At 48.9% G+C, this 27,214-nt stretch overlaps 10 protein-coding genes across 10 annotated transcripts; 4 read left to right on the top strand and 6 right to left on the bottom strand.

Moving 5' to 3' along the window:
• Positions 1-839: 839 nt before the first annotated feature.
• N7517_006052 (putative GARP complex subunit (Sac2)) lies at positions 840-3,077 on the bottom strand (the record flags this gene model as incomplete). Its single annotated transcript, XM_056723782.1, has 5 exons — positions 840-884; positions 938-973; positions 1,022-1,806; positions 1,854-2,148; positions 2,199-3,077. The coding sequence occupies 5 exons, from the start codon at positions 3,075-3,077 to the stop codon at positions 840-842; spliced, it is 2,040 nt and encodes a 679-aa protein (XP_056580032.1).
• Positions 3,078-3,413: 336 nt separating this feature from the next.
• Positions 3,414-4,177, top strand: N7517_006051 (Eukaryotic translation initiation factor eIF-5A; the record flags this gene model as incomplete). Its single annotated transcript, XM_056723781.1, has 4 exons — positions 3,414-3,428; positions 3,593-3,859; positions 3,916-4,048; positions 4,107-4,177. The coding sequence occupies 4 exons, from the start codon at positions 3,414-3,416 to the stop codon at positions 4,175-4,177; spliced, it is 486 nt and encodes a 161-aa protein (XP_056580031.1).
• Positions 4,178-4,749: 572 nt separating this feature from the next.
• N7517_006050 (TFIIB-type zinc finger domain-containing protein) lies at positions 4,750-6,965 on the top strand (the record flags this gene model as incomplete). The annotated part of the gene is made up of 7 exons (XM_056723780.1): positions 4,750-4,854; positions 4,932-5,022; positions 5,075-5,184; positions 5,241-5,497; positions 5,569-5,674; positions 5,737-5,875; positions 5,932-6,965. The coding sequence occupies 7 exons, from the start codon at positions 4,750-4,752 to the stop codon at positions 6,963-6,965; spliced, it is 1,842 nt and encodes a 613-aa protein (XP_056580030.1).
• Positions 6,966-8,729: 1,764 nt separating this feature from the next.
• On the bottom strand, positions 8,730-9,783 carry N7517_006049 (Yip1 family protein; the record flags this gene model as incomplete). The annotated part of the gene is made up of 4 exons (XM_056723779.1): positions 8,730-8,814; positions 8,869-9,574; positions 9,637-9,688; positions 9,739-9,783. The coding sequence occupies 4 exons, from the start codon at positions 9,781-9,783 to the stop codon at positions 8,730-8,732; spliced, it is 888 nt and encodes a 295-aa protein (XP_056580029.1).
• Positions 9,784-10,083: 300 nt separating this feature from the next.
• On the bottom strand, positions 10,084-11,437 carry N7517_006048 (TBC domain-containing protein; the record flags this gene model as incomplete). Its single annotated transcript, XM_056723778.1, has 3 exons — positions 10,084-10,964; positions 11,019-11,150; positions 11,212-11,437. The coding sequence occupies 3 exons, from the start codon at positions 11,435-11,437 to the stop codon at positions 10,084-10,086; spliced, it is 1,239 nt and encodes a 412-aa protein (XP_056580028.1).
• Positions 11,438-12,705: 1,268 nt separating this feature from the next.
• Positions 12,706-16,729, top strand: thtA (the record flags this gene model as incomplete). The annotated part of the gene is made up of 5 exons (XM_056723777.1): positions 12,706-13,193; positions 13,253-13,367; positions 13,425-15,009; positions 15,070-15,242; positions 15,296-16,729. 5 exons carry the CDS (start codon positions 12,706-12,708, stop codon positions 16,727-16,729), a joined length of 3,795 nt encoding a protein of 1,264 aa, XP_056580027.1.
• Positions 16,730-17,227: 498 nt separating this feature from the next.
• Positions 17,228-20,511, top strand: N7517_006046 (putative mitochondrial translation initiation factor IF-2; the record flags this gene model as incomplete). Its single annotated transcript, XM_056723776.1, has 3 exons — positions 17,228-17,662; positions 17,749-20,201; positions 20,268-20,511. The coding sequence occupies 3 exons, from the start codon at positions 17,228-17,230 to the stop codon at positions 20,509-20,511; spliced, it is 3,132 nt and encodes a 1,043-aa protein (XP_056580026.1).
• Positions 20,512-21,180: 669 nt separating this feature from the next.
• Positions 21,181-21,960, bottom strand: N7517_006045 (rhodanese-like domain-containing protein; the record flags this gene model as incomplete). The annotated part of the gene is made up of 2 exons (XM_056723775.1): positions 21,181-21,573; positions 21,679-21,960. 2 exons carry the CDS (start codon positions 21,958-21,960, stop codon positions 21,181-21,183), a joined length of 675 nt encoding a protein of 224 aa, XP_056580025.1.
• Positions 21,961-22,814: 854 nt separating this feature from the next.
• erg5 (C-22 sterol desaturase erg5) lies at positions 22,815-24,694 on the bottom strand (the record flags this gene model as incomplete). Its single annotated transcript, XM_056723774.1, has 4 exons — positions 22,815-22,937; positions 22,993-24,241; positions 24,304-24,454; positions 24,526-24,694. 4 exons carry the CDS (start codon positions 24,692-24,694, stop codon positions 22,815-22,817), a joined length of 1,692 nt encoding a protein of 563 aa, XP_056580024.1.
• Positions 24,695-25,265: 571 nt separating this feature from the next.
• On the bottom strand, positions 25,266-27,211 carry N7517_006043 (signal recognition particle subunit SRP68; the record flags this gene model as incomplete). Its single annotated transcript, XM_056723773.1, has 3 exons — positions 25,266-25,773; positions 25,837-26,967; positions 27,021-27,211. 3 exons carry the CDS (start codon positions 27,209-27,211, stop codon positions 25,266-25,268), a joined length of 1,830 nt encoding a protein of 609 aa, XP_056580023.1.
• Positions 27,212-27,214: the final 3 nt, after the last annotated feature.

Genomic DNA, 27,214 nt, shown 5'->3' with positions numbered 1-27,214 from the left:
ACTGCCAGTTCGGCCGGCCTCATCTACAGATATAAAAGGTGCAACGTCGAAATCTTCATCCGAAGAGGTAGCTAGGCTGTTAAGGCTTTGCCGGCGGTTCTGGCTGGGTTCAAAATCTCCAGCTACTGCTAGGCTGGGTTCATCTCCCTCTTCGCCTTTCAGTTTCACAATGAAAGCTCTGAGTTCTGTATTTTCTTGTTGCAACCGGTCTATTTGAGCCAGGGTCGGTCTAGATTGGTTAGCCAACTGTCCAAAATGCAAGGGGAACAAGCCCACCTCTGCCGCGGCGTCTCCACCCGATAAATACATTCCCGGCCTTGGGTCTCGCAAGTTGAACAGCGAGGCCGGACCGTGTCACAACGGATCTTTCGAGATCGACAATGTAGACATGCTTTGGCGAGGGATTTAGGGAACCGAGTCATAGCCGAATTGTTGAGGAAGAGAAAATGTGGGGTAGAATTATAGTGAAGATCAACATTATGTCTAGCTACATACGGCAGGTGATACCATGATACTTAAGATATACATTTACGCTCTACTAAATATGTCTTTAGTACGAAAGGTTGTGTATTTTCCAAAGTAGCAGATGCTCTAGTCTGTGCTTCCAATCCGAGATCTTTTATCTACTGTGCACCTTATTATGTTGTTGGGATATATATTTCTGGCATATCTTCCTCTTTCTACGCATTGAGATAATTTTCCGAGCTTGCATTACAACAGTCATGTAGGTATCTGGATAAGTCTTCACGTTGATTAAGATATTTATATGTGAAAGGATATCTACATGCATCAAGCTCTTATTCCACATGGAATATGCATCTGTCCGGTGTATGCAACTTCTACCGCTTGGTGCTACTAGTATTCTTGAGCATCTCTTCCAAATGCTGTAAGCCAAATTAGTCATAAAATCTCTGATAGACACAACTCCAATGCTTACCTGCTTCTGCTCAACGGCTAATTTGCCTTGGGTATCCTGTTTCCGATTAGCGCGTGGTCCCCAAACACAGAGACAGCAACATACGCTAATGATGGTTAAAATCAATGAATAATTGTTGAAGAGGAATCGCTCTCTTCGCTTTGCGTCTGTGCCGTTGCGACTCAATTTTACCAAAAGAGCATCGAATTCGGCAGTCAACCGGGCCAGGCTGTTGGACACCGGCTCATCATCACCAGCATCGCTGCTGAGCACAAGGATTCCATGAAGAAGCTGTCCAAATCGTTGAGTCAAAAAATGGGGTGCCGAAGACTGCTTCAGGTCGTCTCCGCCTGCAATTGAAAGGGCAGAGATAGCACTGCGCCCAGTGTTGGACCCAACTCGCTTGAGCGAGTCTCCGTGGTGATCCATAATCACTTGGAAGCGCGGCCAAAGCTGCATGTTGGTTCCATTAACATACGAGTCAGCAACGGGCACCTTTCGACGCTGAAGCTCGAATGCTGAATGTTGGTTGAGACGAACACACATGAGGACACCCAGAGAATCCGTGGTGTGCTCGATTAACTTCTTGGTCTGGTTCTGGCCAAGGGTAAAGACCTGCTGGAATATGTCCGCCGCAATGCGGGAGATTTGATGGAAGGTCTTTGGGGAGAAAAACTCCGTCAGGAAAGAGTACTCGGCGCACACATTGTCCACCAATGCAAGGTTGAAGCTCCGGAACGGAACTTCGATTCCATGGTAGGTATTGTCCTCTTCGGCTACGTATGAGGATAAAGCCTGGAGATTGCCAGTTCGGAGGACGTCAATACGTCTACCCAGGGAGAAAGGGTCATGTACGGCAGAGCCAGCTCGGCCGCCAGGGATCATGTTCCCTAAAACAATCAGTATATAGGTGGCATGGGAGAAGTATAACTCTTACCTGATCGATGTGTGGATGGATCGCCTCCAAGCACCTCGTTTCGGTCAGGAGGATAAACCTTGACCTTATCGAGTGCTTGAAGATAGCGTGTGAAATGAGATGTGTAATACCAGCGCATTGTGTTGATGTACGCCTGTGCTATCTCTCCTGCCAGCTTTGGGTGGACGTTTGAGAGATAACTATATAGATCTTTAAACTTCACCAATCGCTGTTGTTGGATAATCTGAGAGTTGATGTTTGGCGATCGCATAGCACGAATCTGCGACACAAGATAGTCTCTTATCCTTTCAACGGCCTGTATATATGTCAATGCAGGTCTAAATAATTTGAGTGTAGAATGCTTACTTTAGTCTTTACGTCGACCAAAAGAGGCCGTACATCCTCGACGGCTTTATAGCCATTGGCGGAAGCGGCGGCCTTGGCCTCGATGTTTGTAGTTCGAGAATCGATCTCGTTCAGTGCACGCACCCAATTATCATCAATTGGGCCCTCGACAATTGTCCGCACCGCCTTAGGGGAGATACTGATCTCTTCCACGGCGGGTCCTAGCAACCGTTCCACGTTCCGCCTGTTCTCTAGCATCGCGTTCAATTGTGTTGAGCGAGATTGCAAAGTTTCAATCTCCGCCGATACGGCACCCAGTTCATTTTGGAAGTCATTCAGGTACAGCTCGACTGACTTGGACACCTCATCACATCCAGTAATGGATGTGTGTAATTCTTGAAACTTATCTCGCTCTTGTTCAAACTGCTGGACAGTTTGCGCATTTATATCACTTTCACGGGTCTTTTTCTTTGGTGTTGGGTCCTCCTTTTCCAGAAAGTCCTCGAGACTCAGTCCGTCGAAACGGATAGCTTCCACCAATTGCGCGGGTCGTTCCGGCACCGACGATAGCTGTGGCACATGCTTATCTGTTTGAGTTTCCTTTCCGATGATTTCATTCAAGACTTCTAGCGGATCGGGGACATTGGCCGGTCGAGGTCGTTGAATACTTGTCTGCTTTAAAGGAGAGCCATTGGTCGCCCGTGCAGTTCCCGGAAGAGAGGTTGTAGATTCGTTGGGGGTCAAGAGCAGAGATGTTGATGAACTTCTAGATGTTATACCAGGGCGAGTATTGTAAGGACTTGAAGATAGCTGGGAGGATGATCGTCGTGGTAGAGGAGAAAGGTTGCGGCTATTGGCTCCGGAGGGAGTTGACTGGACTGAAATGCGGTCGCGCCACATTATGTAAAAGGATGAACGGCATGAGAATCCAGAACAAATAAAGAAGATCCAGAGTTATACTTGGAAAATTTAACCAAGTAAACAGCCAACAATGTAGAAAATGTTGTAGTTGTTAGGTTGTTTCAGGACACTCGGACACTCCCCTATATACACTAAACCCAACAAGGTGGACTACCTTCGTTTAGCCAATCACAATTCAGTAAGAGACCCCGCCACAGCGTCGCCGCCCACGATAGATTTTAGTCGTTTGATTTTCTCTCTCTTCTCTTCATTTTTCCCCCTCCCCAAATTCTTTGAAAAACTCCCCTCTTTCAAACCCCTCCAAATCTATTCACTATGTCTGCCGAGGAGGTATGTATTTTCTATTTTGTTCAACTTTCCCCAATGGTCATGAGAAACTTCTCTCTGCCCCGCATGCGGCTCCTCTTCTTCTCCTTCTTGAGGCCATATTGGGCTCTTAACCCCGCCTATTGGCAAATTTTCAAAGCGCTGCTTGCTAACATATTTCGATACAGCACGATGTCACTTTCGATTCGGCTGATGCCGGAGCTTCGCTCACTTACCCCATGCAGTGTTCTGCTCTGCGCAAGAGTGGTCACGTTGTGATCAAGAACCGCCCCTGCAAGATCATTGACATGTCTACCTCCAAGACTGGCAAGCACGGTCACGCTAAGGTTCACTTGATCGCCACCGATATCTTCACCGGCAAGAAGCTCGAGGATCTCTCCCCCTCCACCCACAACATGGACGTTCCCCACGTTGTTCGCAAGGAGTACCAGCTCGTGAGTTAACCCTAATGACTTGGGAATTTTGGATTGTTTGGCTGACCAACAATTAGCTCGACATCACTGAGGATGGCTTCATGTCCCTCATGACCGATAACGGTGACACCAAGGATGATGTCAAGGTCCCCGACAACGATGTTGGTGAGAAGATCAACCAGATGTTCCTTACCGAGGAGAAGGAGTGCAGTAAGTTACAATATTCGAAACGAAGTCTTTTGAGGAACTATTACTGATCTTCTGATAGACATCGTCGTCCTGACTGCCATGGGCGAGGAGGCCGCTATGGAGTGCAAGGAGGCTCCCAAGTCTGGTTAAATTTAATACCTGGATTTATTACCTGTTATGCCAACCTTTATGTTCCACGAGGGCTCAAAGCCCCCCAAAAATTTTATCTTTCATGGTTCAAAGGAGGATACGATTCTTTGAACGATTATGTCCGTTGCTTCAAGATCTGTCCCCCACATAACCTTGGATGTGGGCTGGACCGAGAATTGCTTTGGTTGGCATAATATGTGTTGTCCGAACAGTTCTGAGTCTCAGCATCTCATGATAGTGTGATGAATGAATAAATACTCAATCTTGCTTGACCATTTGACTATCCGAGGATTCTAGTAAATTATAACGTAGAGGAATAGATTTAAGATCACAGTTAGATCCTAACACAAAATATACACAAGTGTAACCCTAGACAAACTTGAGTAAACGCGATAATAAAAAGTACATAGAACCTCAAATCATCTGAAGTCCATCAATCACAGGGCGCGCATTGCGGGACGTGTGGAGCGACAAAATCGGCGGTCACTGGAATTTGAGGCAGAAAAAAAGTCCCGCCATATCGGTATACCAACCCTTCCTTATCAAACCAAGCATGAACAAATCCCTTGGGGATGGACAACGTTACCCGAGGGGTCTGCGGTCAAGAAGGTTGCCGTGAGACCCGATACAATCTTGACAATGGACTTTGGTACTGTCAACGCGGCCATTTGCAGGAGGTATGACGTCCATCGGCTTTTTTTAACCTTATCCTATCACGTCGAATGTCAAGTACACAGCTAATATGGTTGCGTAGGGTGTGCAAGTTGCAGAAGATGCCGATGATTTCGGAAATCTAGGCAAAACACATCGCCTGAAGAGAGAAACCAGAGAGAAGGGCAGCAAAAGTATGTAATTAGCAGTTTGAACATGGTTCTCTTTGCTGACTTTTGTCAAAAGCACTTCGTGGCCGTCCGGCCTACACCCTTTTCTTGCAAATCTACCAGCTTATCCTTTGGAAACAATGTGATGTCTTGGTTCATGAACATGGGTTCCCGGAGGAACTTGAGGTATGTGCATATATGTTGCTTCGTGTGTTTAAGAACAAAAGCTCAATATAAATTAGCTCATTGTTCGCGATCTCTGGGCTCTTCGTCTACAAGATTTTGAAACGAAAATCACTGAAGCTACTGAAGATGACGATGATGATACCGAAGCTGAGCTGTTCAGCTCACAACCCGCAGGAAAAGATGAATCGGATGGTGTCGGATTTAAACCAAACTCCAGGTTTCTTGAATGGCCTCGTCTGATCGACACCGTTGCACTGTGTTATCTCGCAGCGTTTGTAATGCGGCTTCCTGTCTGTGTCGTTGATTTTCATGAGTATGTATATCGTTGCCTCTATCCAAGCCCAGTCGTTTGCTTCTAGGCTGCGCAATACTCACATCCCACAGTATGATAATGCGGCAGAAGATCCCCTACGCCCGAGTACTGGCAACCGTTCCGCGGGAAATGAGGGATAGACTTCCGCCAGAACTGACTGCGATCCTTGAAGTCAATGTAAGTGCTAAGAGACTCTAGAATGTTTTTTTTCGGGTCGCCCTTAACTAATTTTGACAAAGACAATCCCCGATGCCCAGCGGTTCCACCGCAGCGTCCTGGCAATGGTGATGTTCTATCAGCGCCGATTTGAGTTGGAACTTCCTCCATTGAATTCGCCCATGGTTCTTTTCCGATTCATCAAGAGATTAGCTTTACCAAGTATGAGAAACAGTTGCCAGACTGTTGTCCAGTTGATTTTAGCTAACGTATTTTAGTTGAGACATACGATGCAACTAGGATCTTGCAAGATCTAGTAGGCTTCACATTCCAATATCCGACAACAAGTTCATACGATGCCCGAAAAAAAGAACACGTCCTTCCCGACTTGCAATTGATGGCCTTAATCATCATTTCTACGAAACTACTTTTCCCAATGGATAATTTGAAAAGATACCCCACCACAGATAAAGAGCCCGCTACGCAGATCATGGACTGGGCCCAATGGGAAATTGCCCAGGACGAGTTCGATCAGGATCAGCAATTTGGAGGCAAGATTGGAAAAAAGACCGCCGTTCAGATCACAGACCAAGACGTGTTGAACATGACACCTGTCCAATTAGACCATTACATGGACTGGTATGAAAGCAGTTGGCTGGATACTTCTAAGGACCCCAGTCACATCGCCGAAATGTTTCCCATCAGCCGAGCAGAACAAGAAGATATCCAACCAAGCTCTACCGCTGCCCCGGATTCACTCTCCACTTCCGCCCCTGCCCCTCCACCTGCATCTATCCCTGCCTCTGCCCCTACTCTCGCTCCTGCTCCTCATGATGATCCTGATGACTTTGATGCGCCCGATGATTTACCTCCTGATAAGACTGGAGCAAAGCTCGACCTCTTGCTACAAACGGTCATGCAAACCCTTAGAGCCAGAAGGGTCATCCCTGACGACGAAGATGCCGATCAGAGGCGTCCCGGGGAATGGTACCACCGGTATCGATGGGAATCACACCTCAGTGGTCCCGCACGGACTCTTTACGAGATAGCAGCCCAGCTGGCTGCAGTCCCATTGAAAACCCTTGTCCGTGCCGTCACAATTATTGAGTTTAAGATCGCACAACAAGATGAGGAGCGACAGAGCAGGGAGTACTTCGCTAGTCTGGGGACAGAAGGAATGGACACTGACGACAGCGATGAGGACCACACGTATGGAATGGAAGATCTTGAAGAGGACATGTACGCGGCGGAGTACGAAGATATGGAGGATGATGATTTCATGTCCAATTCAAAGATGTGGTCGACCATCTAGGGGTCGAATGAGACAGTCCGTTGTATCATATGCATGGCGTTGGGGCTTTGGGATCATGTATCTGGCGTTCACCTTTGTACAACCTTTTATCTCTAGTTTCAATTATTTGATTTCCCAAGGTTACTGTGAATCGTTGTTGCCTTTCTCCTCGTATCGATATTTCCAGCTGGGCTGATGATGGAATTATTTGCTTTATCTGATTAGAAAATACCATTGAAAGCAGAAGACAACCTTCATTTATTTTTAGTATGTAGAACCTCCCCAGGGCTACTATGCCTGACGTAGATAGATGCGCTGCCAATTGATCATTGGTTGGGCTGGCCGGGGTTGCTTACATAATGTATAACGAAAATGGGCGATAACTAGGGCTTAGGGTACCCCGATCGGTCCACCTTTGCTAAGCGAGCGAAATCCTCAAATTGACAATCGACAGCTCCGCCTGGAACACAGCGACCGACAGCCGACAACAACGAAAACTCGCAACCAGTACGTTCTATACACCCTATTAAACAGCGTATATGCATCGCTATGGACTCAGTGAGCTAACATCGTCTTTTTCCGCGCCGTTTCAGTGCAGATGTAGGTCTTTCTGAACCCTCGAATGTCATCGCGAACCACAATACCGATCGCCGATACGACCCAAGCCCATGGAGGAATATGAATATGGACTAATACGGTGCGATATAGTTTCGTCAAGACCCTGACGGGTAAGACCATTACCCTCGATGTCGAGTCGAGCGACACCATCGACAACGTCAAGACCAAGATCCAGGATAAGGAGGGCATTCCCCCTGACCAGCAGCGCCTGATCTTCGCCGGCAAGCAGCTCGAGGATGGCCGCACCCTGAGCGACTACAACATCCAGAAGGTATGAACCGGAATTCAACCTTTATGATTTGGACCAAAAGTGGGGGCGTTATGGTATCTCGGGTGGATCGGATCTCCAACATGTTCTTTGTCCAGAGAGATAACTCTGCCCACCCCGGATACGCAAAAGGAGGAGTCATCGCTTCACTTTATGGTCTATGGTCTGCGAAATGGTGGAACATTCGCTAACATGCGATATCAACTCGTTATAGGAGTCCACCCTTCACCTTGTCCTGCGTCTCCGTGGTGGTATCATTGAGCCTTCCCTCAAGGCCCTTGCCTCCAAGTTCAACTGCGACAAGGCCATCTGCCGCAAGTGCTACGTACGTTTACCCCGCCTTCTCTCCGCCTGCGTCCGATACTCGTGAAACCCGCCTTTCGTGGCAAGGCGATCAATTACGTCAACAAATGTACTAACTCGGACCTTCTACAGGCTCGTCTCCCTCCCCGTGCCACCAACTGCCGCAAGAAGAAGTGCGGACACACCAACCAGCTCCGCCCCAAGAAGAAGCTCAAGTAAACGACTCGCTCCTCGGTCTTGTGCTCGGTGTGCTGTGGTGCAGATTCCAGAGATGGGGATTGGCTGGACTGCTACATGGAGAGGATTACAAATGGCGTTAGATATGATGATAAAATCAATGCAGCCACAGTCATACTTTTTCTAGTTGGCACCTCTCGACGACCAATTTGCACTCCATGAAATGAAATGTGTAAAATTCAAAAAGTCGAATTGTTTCACATCTCCAGATTCCGTCTGCGGTAAATACAGAGTACAATACATGCATGCGTTCAATAACACGACTAAAAAAAACCTGAGCTGCGACACCTGCTACCTGAGCAAGAATCTATGGAATGGCCAGTATCCCAGATGAAAGCCAACGGTCCATCCTCCCCCGCTTATGTCCGGAACATCCCTTTCTTGTCGTCATCCTTATCATCGTGATCCTTGTCCTTGTTCTTTTTTGAGACGGGGCTCCCGTGACTAGTAGATATGTCAGTTTCAAGGTTAATTCATTCCTCGGAGGACATAACTTACGCAAAGAAAAGCACCTTGATAGCAATAGCCAATGCGGCATGTAGCACAACAACCAAGATCAAGAGGATCTTGCTAGCCTTGGCATCAGTAGCATTCAAGACAGGGTACAAGTTCCGCAGAAGGAAGAAGACAGTCCAAGCAAAGCCGACGCCAACAAGCGCCCAGTTAAGCGCAGTCAACGGGCTCCAGCTGACCAGTGCAACAGCAATCCAGACCAAATTGGAGTATCCGTATAGAGCCCAGCACTCAATAAGGTCAGCCGTCGAACTGCCGAACCAACGCAGCGCACCCCACAGGGCAATAGGCAAGATGCCCGTGTACCCGTATATCAGACCAGCTGCACCCGATAGCAACGTGAAGTCGTACTCAAAGTGCTCGTCGTGATTGTTCGACAGCCATTGCGAGATAGTGCCCGTCAAAAACAGGATAACCACCACCGTAGTCGCGATCCAAACCGGTCCGTACAGGTCTGCGTTGCCCTCTAGCACATCGAGGAAGTTGGTGCGCGGATACAATGTCGCCACACAGCGGCGGAAGACCTCGTTCGTGTCGACGTCGAAAAATCGCTCGTAGTAGTGCAGCGACCACCAGCTGTGCTTGGTCGGCGTGCCGCCAGGGGACCGGTCACGGCGACGCGATGACCCGCCACCCAGGAACGGGGCAGAGTCGCCTTGAACTTTGGCGTTTCTTTGGTCGTTTTCAAAATCTGAGTTGTAGAATTACTTAGTTAGAGAGCCGAATTGGGCCGGTGCGCTTGGGGAAACTCACTGGAGGGGTGGAATTCGAGGTCTTCTTGCAGGTCGGTATGGCCCAGGTCGCCCTGCTGATTTGTTAGTTGAAATGATGTATTGGTCATTCGAATTTCATTACCTCTGCATCCACATCTACTACGACATCGTAGCCTCGGTTCGCCATGGTTGTTGATTTTGAGGTAAGCTGTTGGAAGGGGAGTTGTTAAGTGTACACATCAGCTTCCGCAGATAAAGCCACGCGCTCAAGCCACAACTGTGGGTACCACTACCCAGGTGTCATAACGAGTATCGAATACTTACTATTTTTTGCTATAATTGACTGGGTTTCTATTATATATGAATCTTTTAGTTGAGATATTCAGAAATAGGGATTTTAATTACGGTTATATCATTTTTTTACATTATCATACACATGCAATGGCACCAAGCATCCACGATATCTAAGTACACATTGACTTCAAGATTAAATCCAGTTTTGGATTGCCCTTTGAATTCGGCCAACATAAGACCAAATCGAAGTGTCGAGTCCCCTTTTGCGGATGTAGAAAGATGCAGCTCCAACCAAAATAGCCAACGCCACAGAGCCTACGGGGCGACGGTGGCTCCACAAGAAATCCAGAGCACGTTTCCTGCGCTCTTCGCTCCGAATCTGTTGGGATTGCTTTTCAAAGAAGTAGATCGCGTCCTCTGTGGTGTACTTTCCATGTGGGTCTCGTGAAGTTTTGAGCACGCTGCACCAGGGAATATGTTTCCAGGCTCCAAGCGGCAAATGTTCCGGCGGGTGGTCCTCAAAGAGCCGTGCCGCATGCAGAATGTGTCCGTCCAGATCAAGTGGACATGGCAGCTTGGAAAGCGTAAAGTGAAGCATCTCGGGCTCATTCGCTGGAATTTCCAGCAGCTCTTTCTTCCTAGACAGGATCATTGCTGCGAAAAGGTAGATTGCAACAACGGGTTCCCGAGCCAAAAGAAAGTCGAAAAGTCGTGAAATGCTGCTGTACTCTTGAATGTCATGGGCGTATAGTGTCAGTGTAGCGGCGAGAGCAAAGAATGGTTCAATGTTGCCAAGGTGTCGTCTTAGCTCGGGGTCTGTTGTCTCGATGATTGCAGGAATGAGATGGAGATGTTTCACGGCTGGGGATAGCGATGGAAGCATGTAGTCGCGTATGCGGAAAAGAGATATCTGTGCGACTGCTGGCACCGCTTGCTTCTCGCCTAGTACCAAAAGAAGAACTTGGACTATGTCGTGATATCCTTGGAAATAACAAAGCATGGGGTATTCCCTTAGTACTTGAGTGATCAGGTTGGATAGCTGCTGTTTCTTTTTCAACATTTCCTCCTCGGGGGCTAGACTCTATTAACATTCAAACTCATATATCACGGGGAATTCTGATAAGATACCTTTGGGGTAATAGACGAAAGACCGGTTGACGTCGAGTTCTACCTGTTCCTCATCGAGGTGTCGTAAAAGCTCAGTATTTGGGACCGTATCAAATTGTTGCCTTTGTTCGTCGCATCGTAACAAAACAGGCCCTATTCACCGGTTAGGCGGGCCCATGTGTATGTGCGCCTTCTGTAGACCATAATAACTCACAGGCTATCTGTCTCAAGTCATCCTCGAGTAACCCGCCTTCTGAAGTTGCGTGCACGGCTAATGCTTCCACGTCGCGCACTGCACACGCTTTGCGGATGGCTCTCGCCTTTTCCGCTCGAGCAATCTGTTGTGCCACTTCATTCGCGTTGAAGTTTCTGACAGAGCTTGGCAATGCAGATGTATCCTCGGAGCTGGAATTAATCTCCTCCTTTCCGGTATCTTCCATCCTTTGTCTGTTATGATATCGCCTACCCAGGAGATCAAGCAGCTAATATGCACACAGAGAAAAAGACGAAAGTTCCAGCTCAATTCGTTTCTCAATCTGAATGAAGAAAATCCACGTTGTGCGTTCTGAATTTAGCTCAACAATATCGAGAGGTCGATCGGATATAGATCGACTAGAGCTTTTTCACCGGACAACGAAATGACGTGTCTGAAACAACGATTCACCGCCAAATATATGAAAGAATGGCTTTAAACTTCACGACTGATGTCTCTTTGGATGTAAACTGATGAATCTTTAGGCACATATACCCAAACGTCCACGGGTGTAGGTCTGAAGTGGAAGGCGGGCACCCGGAGTCCCACTTGACAGCCTTAGGCACCGATCGGCAGCCGCGACATGTTTTCGCCGATAACAACATTCGCTCTGTGCTAGGCTCAGGCACAACGCTCCGATCTAATAGCTTTGTGGTGTTCATCGCGAGATCTCGGACTCATATAGCTGTGTGTCGTGCTATACGCCCTTAGAAGTCTACGGTTTCTGGGGTTGTGACATCGCACTAACGGGCGGTGATTGCATAACTCCGGAGTTGGCTTGCTCTTCGAGTTGTCTGCCAGTGAGAAGTGTTAGCTCTGTGGTGAAGTCTTGCTTCTTGGGGCTTGGAAGCTAATGGAGCTTGTGACAAATATTTGCATATATTCGAGTGCTGTTACTGCTGTATAGCGTTCAGGCAAGCTGTAAGTCTGACATTGATATTTGTCCCTCATGCGTCGGGTGCATTGGTTAATAAAGATAACACAGGGCTTGTCTGGAACACACTTGACTGTGAAATCACCTACAATCACCTGTACTCTCTTCGGGTCGGGTTGTGCATCGGACATTCATAGCCAGTGTCGCATGCAGTCGATGCATCAAACGCATTGAGATATCCCACCCTTTGAAGTATGAAGAGAAGCAGAACTTGCAAATATCGAATGAAATTGCCCTGTTTCTTGAGTACAGAAAGTCATAGGACGTTTGGTGCAGTTCAATCCGATATTGGGGCTTGTTGCGCCTCAGGCCATTGCCTGATCGGCTCTTGATATTGCCTATTGCCCAGTTCCCTTCCACAGTTCCGTACAACTTTGCCTCCCCGTCTTCTATCTCCATCTTCCATCTCCCTCTTCGGGTTCATATCTTCCTACCCTGCTTCACGCCTTTGGTTTCTGGATCATTTTCTCGTTTGCTCTAATCTGTTTTGGGTTTCTTGTGAAACCCCTCCAATTACTGCAATGCCTGGTAACAAGCACAATACGCCTTCGACGCCTTCAACGTTTCTGGCTGGACTGCTTACCCAGCCATTGATCCCCAGCCCTGTCATCAACTGGATACTTCCAGCACGTCTTCGTGATAAACACCACAACGATGTTGTTTTCATCGGAGAGCGACGAATTCAGATCAAGGAAGCCCTGCCCAGTGGTCATCTTCGAGATGTTGTCGAAAAATCGGATCTTGAAGGCTCGCTTATTGGGGCAAAAGTCATCAATGTAAGCACCCAATTGCCTTGGGAAACTCAGGATCCATCAAGTTCGGGGGTCCATCCTTACAACCAAAACAACCTACCTCCTCAAATTCTTTTTCTTGCTATGGACTCAAATGAGCTCCTTTTCATGTACTGCTCAGAAATGGGAGATAGCCCATTTGTTTCCTACAATCGAGCTCTGCCCCGCGATATCAACATAGCCGACAAGTATGGCAGACATATCGCTGTTGATCCCAAGTAAGTATCACCGATCGCTGGGCTCACTTGGATTGACGAAAGCTTACACCATGATTAAGATCGCGTGCGGTCGCAGTCAGCGCGTCGCGTAATTTCTTCGGTGTCTTGTGGCTAAAACCCCCGGGCGAACTCCAGATGCAAATGGCTCAGGGGAAGCTGAACCCACTTTCAAGTGTATGTGCTCATAACTATTTAACTATCATGTACCCAGCATTAACACTATTTAATCAGGAGAGTTTCTTTCAAGTGGATGGCGACATACTGTTCATGGAATTTCTGTACCCAAAAGACACCAATGACAAACGAGTCATCCTACTTCTTATTGTCCATAAGCGTGGCACAACACGGTCTATGGTGTTTGAGTGGGATGGAGTCAGTATACTCAACCGCATGACTCCCAAACGCACCTCAACTAGTCTGCCTCAGCAAGACCAGTTGCCTAGCATGGTCATCCCGTTGGCCAAAGAATCATCCTACCTCCTGGTCACGACAAATTCCATGGCAATGTACACACCCAATTCCTCATCTCGTCCGATGCGATACCCGCCGATCATTCCCGATGCCGAATCATCCGAAGCTGGACTGTGGACTCGCTGGGCCAGACCTTCGCGGAACCGGATGTACAGTCAGAGGTACGATGGAATCTTCCTCTGTCAAGAAAAAGGCTGGATCTATTATCTCGAGTTTGGCAACGATGGTGAACTCGAAACACAAACTTCTCTGGGTCAACTCCACTGCGATGTTGATACGGCATTTGATATTCTTGATATGGGCCATGAAGGTGGTGATTTTATTCTGGCTGCTGGAAGCCAGGGTGATGGTGGGTTGTTTGTCCAGGAAGCACGGGATCACCCCCGGTGTGTTCAGCGATTCCTCAACTGGGCACCAGTTCCCGATGCAGTTGTCATTCCATCAAACCCCATGAGCACCCCCTTCAGGCGTAATCTGTCTCGTGATCGCGATCGACTCTTTGTCTGCTCAACATCTGCTTCAGGCAATGGGGCTATTACCGAGCTTCGACATGGCGTTGAGGCTCAGATTGGAGTTGCGGCTACATTGGGTGGATTTTCCAGCATACGTGGTATGTGGGCTGTGTCACTCGGTACGAAGGACTCAATCTACCTGGTGGCCTCTGATCCGCTTTCCTCGTTGCTTCTTCATACAACTCCAGATATGAGAGATGGCATTACTGCCCTTGAGGACGATACAGGCTTGGATGTCCAACAGACCTTGGCAATGGACTGTACACCTTCTGGTGCTATTGTTCGGGTCACAGAAAGAGCTGTGCACTTTTTCGTCCCTGCTGATTTCTCTCTTAACAGCTCTATTCAACATGATCCCCATGTATTTGTCACAGCAGCTATTGTGGATGGCCCAAGTTCCACTGTTATCATGACTACCAGAACTAAAGAGGGGAATTTTCTCCATTTTCTTCGGATAATCGCGACTGAAGGATGTGTCACCCTATCTAACCATGAGGCTCCATACCCACTCCAAAAAGAGCCCATCTGTATCTCCCACCAGAATTGGGGAAAGGTTGGATTCATTTTCCTGGGCACCGACGATGGCACAGTGCTATCATTCGAGGTTGACAACGAGGCCGGTGGAATCAGACAACATGCCGACACTCGTATTTCAGTCAACACTGAAGACGACATATCCAAAACGATTGAAAGCCTCGCTGTTATCAGGGCTCCCTCGGACGGTAGAATGAACCCGTTCCTTCTCTGTGGACTGCGAAGTGGCATACTTGTTCCGTTCGAGATAGATACAGATGCTGTCAATTTCCGCGGTGGCCCTGTCTTCGGTTTCAAATGTGAGTCGTCTTTGGTTCGAAATATTGGTCGCCTTTATTAACCCGATACCTTCTCTTCAGGTTTGAAACAAAGAGTGCCACGCCGTTATGGGAAAACATCACTCAACCTCAAAGCCCACGATACGTTTGCGTTGTTCACATGCGGAGATGATTTCTGGCGTGTGTCATATGCTCCGGGTGGCAATGACTGTGACTATTTCCTGTCTCGGGTTTGGATTACAGATCAAAACTGCGTAAGCCAGATCCCATCCTGTCATACTGAGCTGTGTCCTAACATTCATGTCAGCCCGCATACTTTCCCACCAGATTCGATAGCTTTGATCTTGTCGACATAAGAGATCAAGAGTCTGGGATTGCAACTACATACTTGTTTTGTTTTGCAGATGGCCAGCTTCTGGTATGCTCTCTGGATCAAGAAGCAAAGGCCGTTCCTCGACGCATCGACATTCCCGGAAACCCCAGCAAGCTCACCTATTCCAAACATCTCCGGACTCTCATTGTTTCATATTCTGTCGTCCAGAACGGAAACCAAGCAAGGCCTCTTGACATTTCCCGCACGGCATGTATCGAGTTTGTGGACCCAGACACACAGTTACCAGTAGTCCCTACCGATATGGACATGGTTGCTGAAGGCCTTCTCCCTTGGAGACCACATGGAGTTTCTGGTGAGAAAATCAAATGTATTCTGGACTGGATGCCATACAAGAATGGTCACGAATATCATCTTATCGCAATTGGGACTTCACTCAACCTGCCTCATCAACCCAATAACCGCCAAGGTCGATTGATGCTCATACAAGCGTCTCGGGATGCCAACTCTCCTAGGCAGATCACTTGCATTGACAAGCACACGCAATGGTTTAAAGACCCAATCTATGCGATGGCGGCTTACGAAGATAGCGTGATTGTTGCCTCTGGGAAAAGATTCTTCGCGGTTACCTCACGAAACTCTAGAACAATATGGAATCGGAATATCACTGCGCTTCTCCCATCCCCAGCTGTCGCTATGACGGTGGTAGGAACCATGATCTACGTCACCAGCTCGAGACATTCCGTTTTGACATACACTATTGTAAACGGGGATATCCTGGAAAGCGGGTTCGATGCAGTCGCACGCGATGGCTTGTCTCACGCTATGATGCCCGGGTTTGGAGTTGAACCGGATCGCATTTTAGTGAGTAGCCGAGGTGGAGCTGCTCGAATTTTCACAATCAAGACGCCCGACCCACCAGTTAACCTTGAGGCTTGTCCGGTGGCCGCTCTTCCTGTCTCATTAATTAAGGTCACTAAAGGCTGCAAGTCTCCGGCTTCGCTGATGGCCCACTGCACCTATTATGGCTTTGGCATCAATGGATCTGTCTATCGGCTCTTGGCCCTTCATGCGAAGGAATGCCGCCTTCTTCAACTTCTGCTCAATATCTGCCTTAGGGATGAGGTCATCTGTCCCTCCCTGTCCCGCAGACATCGCTACCTTGATGCAATCTCCCAGGTTGAAAACAGCATGCATATCGATGGTACGATTCTGGCTCGCCTTGTGAGTCGCGACTCGACATACCTGGATAAGGTTCTTATGGCATGCGACAGGAATCAGTTCAAGGACCTGACCACTGAAACAGTGCAGGTATTTATTGAGGCAATTGAGGAAACACTTAGAGTTGATGTCAATCATACCCAGGCTCTCTTCACCTGGCTTCGGAGGGTGCTGCACATTGAAATCTAATGTCGAAGGGCCTCAACTGGGGAGTGTGAAGAGCAAGCTTGGAACTACATATTCCGTAGCCCTGAAGATGTATCTATGCCATGGATAGCTCAGATTAAAATGTTAGTAGTAATGTTTCAAGTTCGTTTTCTGGTAGATTGGTAGATTTGTAATATAAGATATCCTAGAAGAAAGGGGAAAAAAACATTGATATAGGAAGTTCAGCTGTTCGGTCGTGGCGATTTAGAGCCCATTGTTCCCCACCGTCCATGAATCTTCCCGAAATTCTTTTCCTTTCCCACACCCCTCCCTAGGCCCACCTTACAGAGAGCTCTATCTCTCGCCTTTCATTCTGGGGATTGTCCTTTTTTGACTTCTGTCATCCTCTCCCTTTTTAATACGTGTGCGTATTACTACACCTCGCAAATAACCGGTTAGCTCCGTTTGTGCGCCCACTACATTTCTCCGGTCACCACTCCAATCGGATCATCACCAAACCCCCAAGGGAAATTTATCACAATGGCGCCAAAGAAGAAGGGCAACAAGAGACAGGAGGAGGACTGGGAAGCCGATCTCGGCGAGTCTGCTCCCACCGAGGCTCCCGTCGAGCAACCCCAAGAAGATGCCAACGAGGAGGCTGCGCCGGTCGGTGGTCTTATGGCTGCTTTGAGAAAAAATAAGGCCAAGAAGGCTAAGAAGGGCAAGACCAATGATTTCGTCGAGGGTGAGGACGCCGAGGGTGCCGAGGCCAAGCCTGCCGACGATTTGGCTAGCAAGCAACCCGAGGAGGGTAACTTCGATGATGACGATGTTTTCGCTGGAAAGAAGACCAAGCCCATCAAGGAGGTGGTTAAGCCTGCGGCGGAAGAGCCCGAGGGCGAGTTCCGAGTAAAGAGCAAAAAGGAGAAGGAGCGTGAGAAGAAGGAGAAGGAGAAGCAGCGCAAGAAGGAGCAGGTAGGTTTATACATTCTTCTTCATGCTGGAAATCCCTGCCATGTCTCGAAGTCATTTACTAACATGTCTTTTTCTCGTCTATGTAGGCTGCCACGAAGAAGAAGCTCACCCCTGCTCAAGAGAAGGCCGAGGCCAAAAAGACTGCCGACGCTGAGGCCAAGAAAGATGCAGCCGCCGCCGCCGCTGCACCCGCAGAGACTGGTGGCAAGAAGAAGAAGCTTCCTCCCCACCTAGCAGCTCTTCAGAGGCAACAGGAGCTTCTTCGACAGCAACGCGAGGAGGAGGAGCGCATTGCAGAGGAAGAACGGGCTGCCGCCGCCAAGCAGCAGCAGCTTGATGAAGAAGAAGAGAAGAAGCGTGCAGAGGCTCGTGAGCGCAGGAAGGAGAAGGAGCGCGAAAAGAAGGAGCAGCTACGCAAGGAAGGCAAGTTGCTTACCAAGGCTCAACGAGAGGCCAAGGAGCGCAATGAATTGCGCATGCAGCAGATGATTGCCGCCGGTGGCAAGGTTGCTGGCTTGGAGGAGGGTGCCGACAAGAAGGCGCGCCCGGTATATGAGAACAAGAAGAAGAGAGCTGGCAAGAAGCAGGAGGAGGACCTTGAGGCTGCCGCCGCTCGAGCCCAGGCTCAGCGCGAGGCTGAAGATCGTAAGAAGCAGGCCGAGGAGAAAGCCAAGGCTGAGGCCGCCGCCGCCGCCGCTGCTGCTGCTGCTCCTGCGGAAGAGGACGAGGCCATCGAAGACTGGGAGCAGGCTGCTGATGAGGAAGTCAAGGACAGCTGGGATGCTGAATCGGATGAGGAAGAGAAGCCCGCTGAGGAAGCACCCGCCCAAAAGGACGAGAAGGAAGAAGAATCCAGCTCCGACGAATCATCTGATGAAGATTCATCTGACGAAGAGCAGTCTGCCAACCAAAGGGCCATTCAGGCGAGAAAGGCCGAGGCTGCGGAGCGGAGGAAGGTCAAGCACGAGGAGGCTTTGGCTGCTCGTTCAAAGGATGATCTCCGGTCCCCTATTTGCTGTATTCTTGGTCACGTCGATACTGGTAAGACCAAGCTGCTTGACAAGATCCGACAGACCAACGTGCAGGAGGGCGAAGCCGGTGGTATTACCCAGCAGATCGGTGCCACTTACTTCCCAGTCGATGCTCTGCGCACAAAGACCCAGGTTGTGAACAAGGACGGCAAGTTCGAGTTCAAGGTCCCCGGTCTGTTGATCATCGATACCCCCGGTCACGAGTCCTTCTCCAACTTGCGATCAAGAGGTTCCTCCCTTTGCAACATTGCTATCCTCGTTGTTGATATTATGCACGGTCTCGAGCCCCAGACCCTCGAGTCTATGCGTTTGCTGCGTGACCGCAAGACTCCTTTCATTGTCGCATTGAACAAGATTGATCGTCTCTACGGCTGGAAGAAGATTGACAACAATGGCTTCGAGGATAGTTTGGCTATGCAGAACAAGGGTGTTCAGAATGAATTCCGCACTCGTCTTGAGGCCACCAAGCTTGCTTTCGCCGAGCAGGGTTTCAACTCCGAGCTGTTCTTCGAGAACAAGTCTCTGTCTCGCAACGTCTCTCTCGTTCCCACCTCCGCCCACACTGGAGAGGGTGTTCCTGACATGCTGAAGCTCCTGACCAGCCTGAGTCAAGAGCGTATGACCAACTCCTTGATGTACCTGTCCGAGGTCGAGTGTACAGTTCTGGAGGTCAAGGTCATTGAGGGTCTCGGCACCACCATTGACGTTATTCTGTCCAACGGTATCCTTCGCGAGGGTGATCGCATCGTTATGTGCGGTCTTAACGGTCCTATTACTACCAATATCCGTGCTCTTCTGACACCAGCACCGCTCAAGGAGCTGCGTCTGAAGTCCCAGTACGTTCACAACAAGGAAGTTAAGGCTGCCCTTGGTGTGAAGATTGCTGCCAACGACTTGGAGCACGCTATTGCTGGTTCTCGCATGATGGTCGTCGGCCCTGACGATGATGAGGAGGATCTTGAGGAGGAGGTCATGAGCGATCTGGAGAATCTGCTGAGCCGTGTCTCAACTGATCAGCGTGGTGTCACTGTCCAGGCTTCCACCCTGGGCTCGCTTGAGGCTCTTCTGGAGTTCCTTAAGGTCTCCAAGATTCCTGTTGCCAATATCTCCATTGGTCCCGTTTACAAGCGTGATGTCATGATGGCCGGCACCATGCTTGAGAAGAATAAGGAATATGCTGTCATGCTGTGCTTCGATGTCAAGGTCGATAAGGATGCAATGGCCTATGCCAACGAAATTGGTGTCAAGGTCTTCACCGCCGACATCATTTACCACTTATTCGATAGCTTCACTGAGCACATGGCTCAGATCACAGAACAGCGCAAGGAGGAGGCTAAGCTCCTTGCTATCTTCCCCTGTGTCATCAAGCCCGTTGCTGTCTTCAACAAGACCGACCCCATTGTCATCGGTGTTGATGTCATTGAAGGAAGCCTGCGTCTCCACACTCCTCTGGCTGCGGTCAGGACCAATGCCGCTGGTGTGAGGGAGATTGTCGATATTGGTAGAGTGTAAGTTTGACTTCCCTTTCATCTTTTTTTTTTTTTTTCTGTTTTCTAACACAGCCGTTTTCACAGCACATCCATCGAGCGCGATCACAAGGCCGTTCCGGTCTGCAAGAGAGGTCAGCCCTCCGTTGCTGTTAAGATCGAGGGCCCCAACCAGCCCATGTATGGTCGTCACCTCGAAGAGAAGGACCAGCTGCTCTCACACATCTCGCGTAAGAGTATCGACACCCTCAAGGAGTTCTACCGGGCCGAGGTCTCTATGGAGGAATGGGCTCTGGTCAAGAAGCTCAAGCCCATCTTCGACATTCCTTGAATTCAGTCTTAGGACTTCCTTCCGGTGTGCGATGTCTGTAGATCAAGTCTCAGCACCGGACCCATTCCAGACTTGCGATACCTATTCTCGAGCGAACTTGACGATCAAATGCCAGTGAGTGGCGAGCTTTGTTCTCCGTCGGCCCTCATGGCCTTCGGTTCCATCATAGCCAGTTTTGAGGAAATCAAAATCTACTAAGCTATGACAATTGCTATCGAAATACGGAAAAGTTATGCTATTTTGATTACGATTTGAACATACAATGAATGACCATGACTTGATGGATGAACAGCGAGAGAAGTCGCCTGTACATGATATAGGAAAAGCAAGGCCTGGCCCATACCAGATCTTTTGTTTCTGTTATAGTGAATTGATTTTATACTATTCAAGTGTTTGCAAGTGAATAGACATGTTAACTACATAATTCATTTTTTTCTGTCTTTAATGCACGAAAGCAATTTGAGTGGTTTGAAACGAGAAAGATCAAGTCTTTTTAGTACACAGGCCAAGTCGAACCTTGCTTCGGAATATCAGAATAGAGCAGGTGATCTACCCTTCAATATCCTCTCCGGCCTTATGTAGTATGTACAGTCCTTTTTTATCCCGCACCTCGTCCCCGGAAACAACTATCAAGCGCTCATCAAACGAGCACTTCTTCAACATCCAAACTCAAAAGTCATCACCCTCCCATTTCTCAACCTTCCCCCCATTCCTCTCCCAATCCAACCAACTACCCGCATAAACCCCAATATTAGCAGGGTCATATCCAGCCTGCACAGCCATCTGCGCCGCCGTCTTAGCCCGCACTCCAGCCTTGCAATAGAAGACCATCTGCGCAGGCTCGCCCTCGCTCTCTGTAGGATCAGGCTTAGCGAACCCGAACCGGGTCTCGAACTCGTCTGGCGTGAGGTACAATGCATCGGGCTGTGATGCTAGCGGGATGGACACTGCTGATGGGATTATACCCGTTCCTTGGAGTTCGGCGGGCTCGCGCACGTCGATGAGGATTATGGGCTTGTGGGTTGGGGAGTTGGGGGTTGAGGTTGGGAGGGCGGCGTTGATCTGTTGGTTTTTGTTAGAGGTTTTTTAATGGCAATGGTTTTATGGTTGTGTTCTATTGGGGTATAATATTCGGTTCAAATAACTAATGGAGGGTTCGGTACATACATCTTCGAATCCCCATTCCTGGAGTTTGACTGGGCTAGCCTCATCGCTGTTCCAGCGCGTCTGCACTTGGCGCGGACTCTTGTTTTGGAATGACTTGGTTTGGAGACTGCATGATGGTACTAGATGACGGTTCTGGGAAGTAACCAGTCCTCTTGTCCGTGTGGAGATAGCTCGGTGCAAGGCCGCAGCTGGTGATACCGCAATGCGTGTCGGGATTCTGACTGCGGTGGAGGACAGCACGATAGCAGATCGCTGGATCTTGGATGATAATGTGGGAGCCATTGTTTCGATTTGATTGTCCGCGGAGGTGAGTTGGGAGTTATTACGTCTCCGGACGTAACCTCGGAACGAGGAACGGTGATGTCAGTATCTGCCCTGTGTGACCGCTTACTGGTTTAGGGGTTTTTTCATTACTATGAGCAGTCTTTGAGGTTATATACGAGCTTTGCTGGGAAATGTTGGGGAATTTGATTGGTAGGAATGACTCAGTTGGTTGGGTTATAGCTAGAGAGTGTTGATTGGGAGCTAATAAATATTTCTATTGACTTCTATAGATCTTGTAGAGATAGCACAAATATATATATTGGGAGTGTACATCAAGTAGAGGAGACCTTGTGACTGAGAATTGCACTAGAATCATATAACTATGGAAAACAAAGCCAAGTCATCTCTAGAAGGCCTTAACTATCAGGTATCGTGATTGTGTTGAAGTTGTTCATCTAAACCAGTTGAACTGGTAAAAACAAGAATAAAAGACAAAAGTAAAGAGACAAAGGATAAAGTGTTTTAGCAAATATTTTGTGACACATGAGAAGATATATGTTTAGTTAATTCAAGAGAAACAGTTATATGACATGTCGTAAATATAAGCAGAAAGAGAGAATTAATATTGTTCTAATATGCATGGCTCTAGGAGTAGTCACTCGGAAGAAAAGAAACAAGAAACCCCCCACGACCCCTCACGGGCAAGAGGTAATCATAATCGCAATGGGGGCTTCTTTGCGCAAGGGTATGAAAGGTCTCTCCAAGAGAAACATATGCTAAAGACTTTTCCTGTATTGAGCGTTCATCATGCATCAAAATCGAATGAGAAAGAAAGGTTCAGTGGACCACCCTATCTCCAGGACAGGAAGACATCATGTCAAGGTAACCAAGCCCTCTGTCCAGAAGATGGGGCTGGGTTCCAGCTTCGCTTTGTTGTTTTGTACAAGAAAGGGAAAATTTAAGCGCGGGGGGCGGAATGTAAGAAGGCAGTCATCCTGATATATATATTAGTAAATTGATCATTGTAACAGAAAATGAGCTTGAACATACCTTGGGGAAAATAGTGGCAAACACCTTGATGTCCTCTGACTCGGGAGTAGGGGTGTGCTCCCAGTCCATCACCATACTGGCCTTTCCAATCATGGACATCAGGGAAAGCTGAGCATAGGTTTGACCCAGGCAGTAGTGGGGACCTGTGCCGAAGACCAGCCAGTTCTTGGTCTGCTGCTCAGCGGTACCGGTGATCCAGCGGTCTGGATCGAACGAGTCGGCATTGGGGTAAGCCTCCTCGTCGTGGCATGCGGGCCACACGGAGGGAATGATCATCGAGCCCTTGGCGACGGTGACAGTCTCGCTGATAGGGAAGTCCTTCTTGACCAGGTAGGGAACCATGATGACAGGGGGACGGTAGCGCAGGGTCTCCTTGACAACGGCGCGGGTGTAGGGCATTTTGTCGAGCATATCCATTGTGGCGGGGAGAGTGCGATCACCGTTACGAATGTTGAGGTTCTCCTCACGGACCTTGTCCAGGATCTCGGGGCGGTCAGCCATCAGCTGGAACAACCAGGTGGAGGCAGCACTGGTGGCATCCTGGGAAGCGAACAGGAAGGTGAAGATAGTCTGGGCAATTTCAAAGTCGGAGAATTCACGGAGAACCTGGCTAGGCTTCTCGGAAGCATCAACCTGGATTCCCTTGGCAATCTTCTCGCGGTACGCGGCGGAATCCAGCTGGGCCTTAACCCAGGCGTCCATGATACAAGAGATCTCGCCACCGGCAGCCATGCGGGCCTTGGACTTAGCAGCACACTTGGTAAACTCCACAAGCACCATATCGGCGGCCTTCTTGCCGTACCAGGTCTTGGTGTAGGGAAGAATGATAGGGAAGTTAACCAGCTCGAGGGCAGCAGTAATCAGGTAGTAGTCATCGGCAATTTTCTGGACACCCTCATCAGTGATATAGTAACCGACGAAGGTACGGCAAGACAGAGCACACATAAGCTCGCGGAACTCGGACATCCAGGGGGTCGGGGTGAAGTTGGTGGCGGCAGACTTCTTGAGGAAGTGCTGGTTGTAGGAGTTGAACACCTCCTCGGCGCGGGGGAGGTACATGGCCAGGGCCTGGCGAGTGAACAATCCGTTCAGACCCTTACGGTAATCCACGTGGGCCTTGCCATCCAAGAAGACCCAGTTGGTCTTGCCGAGAAGCTTGTGCGCGGCATCCACGACACAGGGCTTGACATAAGCGGGCGAGTTGAAGATCTTCCGGGACATATCACGAGTCGATGCAATCACGACGAACCTTTATAGAATAGGGTTAGAGAACAGACCCTAAGGAATTGAGTACATCTGGAAGCTCCTCACTTGTGGAAGACAGAAACACAGCTGAGGTCACCGCTGTCCCATTTGGCCTTGTATTCGGTGAATTTGGGGTTGACTGATTGAAGGAATGGGCCCATGAAGGGGATCTTGTACATAGGGCCAACAATGGCGCCCTTAAGGTAGTGGTACTTGACTGTAAATAGGGGGTCTGAATTAGTTTCAAGACGCGATTTCCAATGTCACACATATCGCATTGGTACTCACACTGATCATAGATGACAGCAGCGACCAAGAAAGTCAGCAGGCCCTTCCAGATAGTGAAGCCATCCAATATGGTGGCAACGAGACCGGCCGGCGCGAAAAGTTGAGGCGAGACCGTCGCATCCGCCGATGGCGAGACGAAGCTCCCAGTGAGATTGGCCATATTGACCATGTTGGGAGTCCAGGTCAAAGTTCCAAATTCACAGAATTGAAAGAGAAAGTGAATAAGGAGATCAAGGGAAAAAAGCGAGTGGGGAGAGGGAGAAAGAATTGACTGGGGCTCAGGGGCGGGAACGCCAATTACACGAAGGCCCGCGGGATGCCCAGCATTATCTCAATATCAATGCATAAATTTATTTGCGTAATTCATATTTAATAGATTCTGTTAGGTTGATTTATTTTGTTTTTATTTTGGACATTTGAAATCACTTTTTTAAGTAATTCGTATAATAGGGGGAATTTTTTTTTTGTAATCTCTTCAAGTGGACTTAATTATTGGCTTTATTTTATCTACTCCGAACACACATATCAAAAAAAATATAACATTGTAAAGCCTTCTACTCCATATGGAGTACGGAGTAGATCTTAAAGAGGACAATTACTCAGCACGACGTGACCCGGCTAGGGAATTCCCGAGATATATTGATTGTCGCTGATTGGTCGTCAAAGTAAGGGTTGTACTTATGCTTACAATGTCGTACTTTTGTAGAAAATGGGTATTCGTAGCACATCTATGTAAGGGTTCAACGACCACCAAAGCCAAACCATCCACGACGGCCTTTCGTCTCTTCTTCCACGGGACCTTGGGCTTGTGCCTGTGGCTGAGTCGGAGCCTCCTGTTGCTGACCTTCACGTGGATAATCAATGTAGTTCCATGCCACATCAAGGAACAAGGGCTTGACGGGGATGGGCTGCATTTGAGGTGGGTACGGCACCAAATTATTGAGGTCCAGTCCGGATCCTGCGAACTGTTGTAGTCGTTCCACCACTGGCCGCTGGCTCGATTGTGACGCTTCTTCAGTAGTCACCTTCTCTAGAGTGACAAGTCCACGATACCGGGCAACCAAATCTCGCAAAGCTGACTGCAAGGTACTTGATTGCACCTGGGAGACGTCGAGCTTTGGGACACCTTCAGTATCTGCTGCTGACTGAGGAGAGGCGGAGGCGGCGAGGTTTAGGGCTTGGGAAAATAGCGCAAGAGCCTCCTTTGACTTCGAAAGCACTCCATAGGATCTTCCTAAAGCAAGACATCTAAAGAGTTAAAAAAAAGTGATTAGTTGCGAGAATCAGTGAGGATTGTGGTGAGAACCATACCTGAGAGCACGGAAATAGTGCCGCTTAGCCTCTAGATCCTGCACAAAGGCTGAGTCGGCTGCCACACCTGGAAGCTCGAGAATAAATTCCAAACTCTGAAGTGTCGAATCATACAGGACGACACGCTCACGGAGCTTGTTCAACTTCTTGCCATTTCCTGCGGTGTGCTTGGCAGTTTCCTTTCCACTCGTGGATTGTTGATCCTCAAATGATAAACCGTCCCGTTCTCCACACAACACCCGGTTACGGCCGACTCGCCAGCCAACCAAAGTGTAATTAACTGCAGTTCGAGTGATTTGGAGTGCTTGCATTCTCTTATCACTGGGATCAACACCCTCACTAGCCAGGTCATCAATGGCAGATTTCGTAGCATCGACAGCATCCTGACTAGCAATAATCACGTTGTCATATGCAGCGGCTTTCTCCTTGGGAGCGGCAGACTTTCCTGCGTCTGCCAGCCAAGTAGTGAGGCGAGCCTCCGCGGCGGAAGCAGCAGCCAACGATTGAGAGATCGAGGCGTCGTCCAGTGGGACAGTTCGCGATCTCCAGGTGACAGACTGGGGCAATTCCTGCACTTCTCCCTCTGCAGTTCGTCGAGTACCGGCTGCTTCTTCGGCAAGACAAGAGGGGTCGATCTTCTCAACCTCGGCGCGAATCTCGGAATCCAATGGGAAGAATTCAATGGCCAGCGATGAGGTAGGCTTGGAGCGGGGGAGCTTCATCTGATAAGCCGCGTATCGGAGACTTGGGTCAACAGTTCCCGAGAGCAGGTCCCGAAAAGCATCTCTCTTGACCATTTGACCCAAAGCCGTATAAACCACTCTGGCAAGGGAGTAGTCTCGAAGACACTGTTCCCACCTCCGCTTTTCAAGCCACAGAGTGCCGGAGATCATTGCCAAATAAGCCCGAGTCTCCAGGATATCCACATCACTCGCCCCAGAGACCGCTTGCTCGTGGAGCAGCGAGACTAGATGCTGCGCATACCCAGTGGCCTTGTTCAGTCTAGAAATAACGTGACGCCGAGCAGCGCCAGAGATGGCCTTTGCGGAAGGATCTGCGGAATGTGTGGACTTCATGTGCATTGCTTGCGCCCAAGCTCGTTCGGAACTAAGAAGCAAAAGGTGTACATATCTAGGGTAGGTTAGAAGCCAGTCAAAATAGTAATTACTGGAAATGTAACATACGATACATTGCTTCCAACATTTTCAGCAGTCACAGTTGGCTTGGCAGTATACTTGCGGCCTTTGACAGTGGCCTGACCAAGCTTCTTGCGGAGTTTCTGCAGTTTTCTGGTAGTGTGCGCCCGGTAGGCATTGTAGTCTCCCACAAGGAGAGCCTCCTCTCTCTCTTTGAAGATAAATTCAGTTACCTCCATGAT

This window comes from Penicillium concentricum (genome assembly GCF_028827145.1).
Source record: "Penicillium concentricum strain IBT 3081 chromosome Unknown utg000002l_segment0_segment0, whole genome shotgun sequence".
Classification (NCBI taxonomy): Eukaryota; Fungi; Ascomycota; class Eurotiomycetes; order Eurotiales; family Aspergillaceae; genus Penicillium; species Penicillium concentricum.
The sequence above is the reverse complement of the archived record's forward strand: the minus strand, read 5'-3'. Positions and strand labels throughout refer to the sequence as shown.